Source organism: Thalia democratica, chromosome 5, assembly GCF_965202585.1.
Source record: "Thalia democratica chromosome 5, ktThaDemo2.hap1.1, whole genome shotgun sequence".
Taxonomy (NCBI): Eukaryota; Metazoa; Chordata; class Thaliacea; order Salpida; family Salpidae; genus Thalia; species Thalia democratica.
In genome coordinates this window covers 20,473,537-20,482,043 of record NC_139169.1, presented here as the reverse complement: position 1 = coordinate 20,482,043, position 8,507 = coordinate 20,473,537, and the positions used below count along the sequence as shown (strand labels likewise).

Sequence of the window (8,507 nt, the reverse complement as noted above, 5' to 3'; positions counted from 1 at the left end):
ATTTTCAAATATTTAGATAAAGTAACTTCAATTTAAAACATCGTAAATTACCTTTTTTTTTAAATAACTTTACTACATTTGAAATAAAAATAAATTAACAAGCTTTAAGGTCACTCTAGAGTTTTATCATTTATTAAACGTTAACTGTGTTTTTACTGTATTATTGTATAACATTATACATTTGTATATACCGATCAATAACAAAACATTAAAAGAACATTCATTTAAACTTTAAAATAAAAAGTTACACAGTAGTATTGTAGAATTTAATAATTTAAAAGCTGCAAATTGTTTCTAGTATCTGTTTCATTTAAATTTATTGCAGTTTAAAAATTTTTAAATCAAAACAATACAAAGTAAGAGTAGTATATAATTAGAAACTTAACAGTGTTTTGACAGATATGAACAAAATCGTCTCTTTTAAATGTATGCGGATAAAATCAAGAAAAAATATTTAACAAGAAATATAATAAAACAAATCAAAAAAACATCTTTTATATTGAATTATTTTGAATATGAAACGTGTTCATGGTAGCTCTGTTATTTGTTATATTTTTTTATATTTTTTTATATTATGTAATCTTTAACAAATAAAACTATATTTATATTCAAAATAAATTTCAGAGAAAGAATATTTTGAATCGTAAATATTTTTTTTATTCATGCCTTTTTTACTCTTCGTATCTTATAAATTAGTTGAATCTTATAAAACAGTTGTCAAAACAGTATAACACTAGATATCACAAAAAGAAAAGCTTATAGTGAAGGTAAAAGCTGTAGTTCTTATTAAAATTTTCTCAAGTATGCATTTACAGTTATTACACAAAAATTTTATGACGGTTTTAACCAGTCCAGCTGTTTTATCGTACTAATTTCAAAAAGTTAAAAATGCTTTAGTTTTTGCAACTTTACGCTTTTTGAAAAACGTTGTCTAATGTGTGTATATATACAGGTTGCAAGCTAATAAAAAGAGGGTAAGTAGCTGTTTAAATAAAAAAAAACAATCGGCAGATAAATATTTGAAATTAAATAAATGCAAAAGTAAGTATTTTCAAAACCATAAATAAAAAAGAAAGGCATGTCTGGCAAGTTTAAGCGAGAAAAACCATCTTTATTTCAGATACTTTTGCAACCATAGTATTGAATACCAGAAGTCCCATGGACGAATTGAAATTTCCATGGCTGATGTGCACCATTTATCTTTAACCATATCATAAGTTGGAACTTGTAATTTCTTATAAATACTATCAAAGTGGTAGTTGCGATCAAACACATAAATTAGATTTTCGTCGGCAAACAAAAATTTTCCACCAATATTTATTTTCATACTGCCAGGCAAACTGGGGGCAATTAAAGTAAACTGCTTGGTCAAACAGTCGTAGACCTCATGGGTGTCGCTGTGAAGCCCTATGGCGCCTGCGATGACGTAAAGTTTGTTTCCCATCGGCAGCAAGCCAGGGAATTGTCGACCGGCTTTCATTGGCGGAAAACGCGACCAGTTGTCGAGACGGCGGTCGAAAGATTCGGCGGAACGTGTAAAAACGTCATAATTTTCCCGGCCACCCACGTAACCGCCCACCACGACGCACTGACCGTTGAAAACGGCGCATGAGGCGCGGAACCTCTTTTCCCTGACCGCAATGCTTTTCCATTTGTCCTTCTCGGCGTCGTACTCCATGTTGTGCGCTCCCGCCGAGTGCTGCCCGCCGAACAAGTATATTCTTCCCATGAAAGAGCAAGCGCAGAAATCAACCCTGCAGCCCGGTATTTCGGCCAATCGCTGCCAAGCGTCGGTTCTGCGGCAGTAGACGTCGAAAGACCTGGGTCCCGAGGCTCCGTTGTGACCGACGATGCAGTAAATTTTTTCACCCGCAACCACACACACGCTTTTTCCCATTTGATTGTTGATTTTGTTAGATAGTTTTAACTCGTCTATGGTTGAGGTGCTTGCTCTGAACGAAAGTGCTAACTTTTTGTCGCCATAATCTTCACCTCCTAAAAAATAAATTAGTTTGCTGTCCACCTTTGAGCAGTAGTACCGATTTTCCAACCAAAATTTTTCTTGCAACCGACTATTGTTTTCTTTTATTTCTAAAGCTTTTTGAATTACACTTATGCACTTTTGATTGTTCGAGCACAGCGGATGTGCTTGCACGATATTGAGAAGTATATCTTTGGTCAACAGAGGTAACCGGACAAGACTCAAAAGTTTATCAATGTAAATTTCGCGTTCCTCTTTTTTATACGTCACCCAATCGATCACAGCGTTGAAAATCTCTAACTCTGAGTCAATTTGAAGTTTAGAGCTGGAAATTAGAGTACATAGATCTGAAAAACTTAAATTGAAGAACACCTTTGTATTAGTTTTAGTTAAATAACATTTCAAGTATGAGTTTAATAAAAAGTCAAGCAAGTCCTTTAAGAAAAACAGTTTAGCAAGCTGAAAGTAAAAGGAGCAGTTTTTCATCGTTAACTTATCAGCAATCCTTTCACTGATGTAGAGCTTTAATTTCTCACATTCCAGTAACCGCTCTGCTTCGAGTAAATAAATCAAATTTTCTTCGAATAGTTCTGTTTGACCTTATAGTAAAGTTATTTTATTTAGAACAAACTATTCAATTAAACCAAACTAAAATATATGTAATGTTGAGTAAAACTTTTATTGAACAAAAAACTTTTTAATTTATTTTGTTATTTAATGTTATGTAACAAATTTCTAAGGCAAAAAATTAATATTCTACAGGCTAACCGCATGTTAGTTGATAGAAAAAAAAATATTTATGTGTATCAAATTCTATTAAGATATTTTAATGCAGACTCAGTTTTTGTCAAAGACCTCTTCACTGCTTATTTTAAAAATCTAGAAAGATATATGATAGTCGTTAAAAACAGTGCTAAAACAGAAAAATTTGAATAAAAACATGAATAAAAACAAATAATCTTTACTTAAAAACGAATCTTTGCTTAAAAAACAAAACTAATTAAATTTTCATCCTACGGTTGAATGTAATTACATTTTAAACATTTTTTAGTTAAATAACAAAATCTAAATGTTAATAAAACTAACATCTAGGTTGTTATTAATATTTCATTACATAATTTTTTATTAACATTTAGATGTTGATACTTAACTAAAAAAAAGATGTAACATACATTCATTCGTAAGGTGAAAATTTAATTATTTGTGTTTTATAAGTAAATATTTGTTTTTAAGTAAAGATTATTTTATTCATGTTTTTATTCAAATTTTTCTGTTTTAGCACTGTTTTCCATGACTATCATATATCTTTCTAGATTTTTAAAATAAGCACTGTAGAGGTATTTGACCGAAACTTAGTCTGCTTTAAAATATCTTGAAAGAATTTTATATATATAATTTCTCCTCTAAATGTTGAGGTTATTTTATTAGTTTTCGAAAAATCAAAACATTTAACATTATTTATGTATGAAAAAACTACATTTGTATTGCATTAAAAAAAAGATTATTTTTGAAAAAGTTTAATATAATATATTTGTTTTGTAATCTAACTTAAACCGTCGATAAAGCCGCTATGTTGTTAAATTAGAAAAAAAATACCTGTTAACAAAAAGTCTAATATTTTCATCATAGTTGGTTTAGAAATAGTAGGAAAGTTGAAAGACAGAATGCCATCGTGAACGAAGTTTTGCAAATTGCTTATTTTATTGAAGTAGCCAAAGCTTGCAGTTAATAATTGAACGGAAACATTGATTTTTTCTTGTGAAGAGCCAACTGTCAACGATGTTTGTTTTTTACAGAAATTACCAGACAAGACACTATTGCAATTTTTCATACCTTCATACGCTGTTGATTGTATTTTTAGTTTTTATTTATTGTTTGCAATTTTATAATATTTTAAAAGTTATTTTAAGTAAGCTTAGATTAGAAAAAATAGTATTGGAAAATTTATTTAAAACAACAATAAAGTTAAGTAAAATACAAACAAGTAATCTAATTTTTTGTTGTACCCTTTTTTAAATTAAGATGTATTCTTACTATAATCTAAGCTAAAAAAAATTTATTGGTTGAACTTAATTTGAACAACTAATTGGTAGCAGGTTTCCAAAATTTAAATGCTACTGTACTAACTAAACATCGAATACTTTTTAAATGTTTGTTTGTTTTAAACTAAAGTTCAATGCTCGAGTTGTAAATAGTTTATGTTTTTGAGGTGGTAGCAAAAAAAGTTTGATTAAAAATGCTAAAATATATTATAATCAGTCAACAAAAACTGTTATTTACTTTTGTTAAAAAATATTGAAATCAATACTGTAAAAAAATTATTGAATAGAAAACAAAAACGAATATAACTGTTTCATTGATAATAAAAAAATTAAGAATTAATAGGCTATCTTATTTCAACATTTTAACGTTAAGTTTTATATTGTAACGAGTTGGTTTTAAATTGAAAAAAAAAAAACATTTATATGCTGTAATATATATTTTATTTCTTTATACAAATAAAAAGTAATCCATTTGGAGAATTTTTCTAGTTAAATTTTAGAAAATATATGCCTTAAAGTATTTTCATTAGTCGGTTCTGAATAAAAAAGTTAGAAAAAAATAAACTTCCTTTTTACACATATACTTATATATATATATATATATATATATAGATTTTTTATACATAGTTTTAGTGTAGCATTTTAAAGTTAAAAAAAAAAATTTTTAACTTAATGTTTGCAAACATAACATTTAACTTTAGTTGTAATAAGTTATTTTATACTAGTTTATATAATCAATAATATACTTATCACGTAAAGTACACTGCAATACTTGTACGTTGTTGTCGATTAAATGTTAAATAGTTTATAATAAAACTACTTAAGTACTTATCCATTTAGTAGTATCTTAATCAAAATATATAGTTAAGAGGGATTATCTATGACAGTTTAAACTAATTAAAAATAGACTACAAACAATTAATTATTTAATCTTATTTATTCAAAAGGTCTAGTAAAAATAAGCCAAATTCTTTTGTTAAATGGAGATACTTAATGCAACAATTTATTCATTTTACAAGAGTTGTTTGATAAAAGTTAATAATTATATTTTTCGGATATTGGAATTGTTTTCTAAGTAATTTGTGTTTTTCAAAGAAGTGAAAATTTAAATATTTAAAATATAAACGGCAAACATTAATTTATATTATGTTAATATCTAATGAAATAAAAAAAATCTAGAATTTATAACAAACAATACTGGTACTAATTATACATAAACTATACTTCTTTTAACCGTATCTTAAGCAGAAGTAAATGTTGTAGAAATAATTTAAATTAAACAATTTTATAACCTTTTCTTAATTTGCTATTCATCTAGTTATGTAAAATAGAAAGTTGAATAATAGATTGCAATATACTTTGACTCATTCGATTTTTTTGGTTCTTTAAAATAACTAATTATTTAAGCATTATATGGTTGTATATTTCAAATTCAGCTACTTATGTTTTGTTTTTTATAGGAACTAGTTTTAAAATAAAATGAAAATGTTATAAGTATAAAATATAAAGTGAGCTAATAATGTTTTATGTTAAATATATTCATGTTAGTTATTTTAAATAAGCCTAATTTTAAAAAGAAGTTAAATATATGCATAATAGCCAAAAGTTAAAACATAAACAGTTCTCATTATAAACAAATCAAAAACTAAAATAAAAGAAACGGCTATTTTGTAGACCAAGAACTCGAAACTGCGATAAAGTTTTGAAAATCTTTTTTTAAGTAGCTTTTTTTTTCACACGCCGATTAATTAAAACTATATATTTAGAATTTTTGTGACAAACGTTCTGTTTATAATTTTCTGTGTCTATAAACAAATTAGGATAAAAAGAATATATGTATTGTGGCTGTATTTGTCATAGAGTTATAATTGTTCTAGTTACTTTGTTTTATTTTTAGTTTTGCTTTTTCCGAATAAAGCAAATATAAGTTTTATAACTTAGTTTTATTTTGCATTGACTTTTTTTATAAAGTAAAAAATACTTTCTTGCTCGAATATACTTATATACTAAAATAATACATTAACTTTTCTGCTACTTATACTTTAATTACCTTAATTATTAAATCTAAATTAATTTAATATTAATCATTAATTTAATTTTTAAATATAAATAGGTTTTTTTTTGGCTCAAACTGAGTTAAGTTCTTTTCTATTTTTTTTGTACACAGAGTCTTTTAAAAAATAGTAAGTTTATATATAATTTCTAAAGCTATGTGAAAAAATGCTAAAAAGTAAAACAATTTATTTAGTTTAAACAAGTGATGAAAGTAAAATATTTCAATTACAAAATTTGCTCCATACTTGAACGATTATTTCGAAATCTTTTCGTCATGAACTTCGGAAATGGCAGTCCAATGATGTTGTCGGAACGTTCTGTACTAAAATAGCTATGGATACAATCAAATCCGTGTCCATAAAGTATGTAATAATCGATCTAATCGAACCTAATAAACGTTTGTTTTTTGATCTATAAACTTAAAAAAAGTAATATCTCGAAATTTTGTCTCACCTAATAAACCTATCATGAACATCTTCATTTTCTTTTTGAATAAAATTTATTTATACTCCATTTTCATTGCATTTTTAAATAAAATCCCAAAACTTTACTTAATAAAACAGTCTATGTAACAAATTAAAGCTAAAATTTGTTTAATTTTAATCTCCATTGTTTGATTTGTGTTATTGAAAGTATTACGTTTTATGAATTTATATTTATTACCTCGTTTTTAATGTTCTTGGTATATACGTTTACTGCCACTTGTTGAATTTTTCAGTTGAATGGTATAATAACTTTTTTTGTTCGTTATTATAGGATTGCTTTCTATTGTGTCAAAGAACTCTAGCAACGCACTAATCGATCTAGTTAATTGCTCCTTCTAATATATTTATAATATTGCTTTTCTTATAAAAAAATAAGGTAAAGTATTATTTTATTTTGTTTTACCTGGTGATCGGTATCCAGGTGCTTTGATTTCATTGTAATGGATTTTGTTTTTTCTTTTGAATATTTTGGTCCAACAGCCTCTAAAATTGACTTATGGTTCAAATTACTTACAGGCTGCCTTACAGGCTTACAAAGTTTAGAACACAGTCTGTCATAAGCTAGCACTGATATCACTTTGACTTCCTTAAACTTAGACATAATTTACTTAGTGTTCAAGTTCATTATTTGATTATTTTTATTTTTAGTTAATTTAAAGTTATTTCAACATAATACTATGTCACTAACGAGCATGTTAATTGTTTCTGTCAACTCTTTTTTTTTTGCTTTTCTTTATTGATTTTCAGAGATTTTATTTCAGATTCATAACAAATTTTATCCAGAGAAATAGTTTTTTTCTAAAAATTTTATAAAAAACTTCTATCAATTGAGTACCTTATAAAAAATAAGTTTAAAAAACTTAAAATGTTTTCAAAGTTCTTTAAATTATGATTTAATTTCTAACTTGACCAATAATGTTTCCGTTAAGCTCTTCTATTTTTTTTTTCTTGTTCCTCAACTTTCTTAGTTAAATATATAAATTTAGTTTCGTAATTACTATTAGCTGTGGTCTGTGTTGAAACGTTTGCTTTATTAGTGTTAATAAATATATCTTCACGCGATTCCTTAACACTTTGATCAACCATAATATGCTTTGTTTTGATTTTTCTAAATTGTCATAACTTAATCTGGGTAATTTTTTTTTAGCTTTTCGTACCTTTCAAGATCAGCTGCTTTTTCGCAAACTGATTTTTCGAAATCCTTTGACGCAACATCTAGTTCCAGTGTTCGAAAGCACTTTTCGTAGCTTGAAATCTGCTCTTTTAGTTCGTTCCAAATCTCAACTGCTGTTAGAATTTATTGAAGAGTAGTTATACGTAAGGTTTAAGTAATTAAAACTCAAAACTTTTTTTTCGAAACGTATAACGAACTTAACTTTAAATTATTTTAACAAAGTGTATGACCTTAAAAAGCTATGACCTTAAAAAAAATCTTTACAGACCGTGTAAACTAGAATAATATAGTTCAGAATTACAAAAGAGTTTAAGCAAAAAAGTTATGTCAAAAGTTCATTTAAAAACACTAAAGTGTACAAATAGTTGTTTGTGTTAAGTAGGAATAATTACACTTGTCTTGCATCATTTTTTTAAATCTTAAAATATCATAACTAAAAAAAAACTTCATCTTTGAATGTTATTAATTTTTAAACATGAGAAATGCTTAAAAATAGTTAAATGAAGTTTTAATAGAAATAAATTAAAACAGCTATTAATCATTCTTTATTTACAACAACTGTTTAAACAACATTTTTTGTAAAAAGTTTAAAAACATTTTTATAACATTTATAATCTTTTTGCTTTAGTGTTGGTCAAACAAATTGATATTTATAAATAAAATTTTTAACTTAAAACTTGAACTTATTTATAACAAATTAAAATAAAAAAATTGACTACTGGTTGTTTTTAAAAATCATTAAAACTGTATTCTTCAAATGAAATACATAG

At 26.0% G+C, this 8,507-nt stretch overlaps 1 protein-coding gene across 1 annotated transcript; it reads right to left on the bottom strand.

Annotated features, from left to right (window-relative positions):
• Nucleotides 1-1,111: 1,111 nt before the first annotated feature.
• On the bottom strand, nucleotides 1,112-8,145 carry LOC145836329 (kelch-like protein 26). Its single transcript, XM_082944139.1, has 3 exons — nucleotides 8,130-8,145; nucleotides 7,721-7,850; nucleotides 1,112-2,306 (listed from the first exon to the last, which is right to left on the bottom strand). The coding sequence occupies exons 1-3, from the start codon at nucleotides 8,143-8,145 to the stop codon at nucleotides 1,112-1,114; spliced, it is 1,341 nt and encodes a 446-aa protein (XP_082800265.1).
• Nucleotides 8,146-8,507: the final 362 nt, after the last annotated feature.

What these genes read in the sequence shown, in the direction of transcription:
- LOC145836329 (XM_082944139.1), bottom strand. An exon ending in AAAGCAGCTGATCTTGAAAG is followed by an intron (nt 2,307 to 7,720) that starts GTACGAAAAGCT and finishes TCTAATTTCCAG; the next exon opens with CTCTAAACTTCAAATTGACT.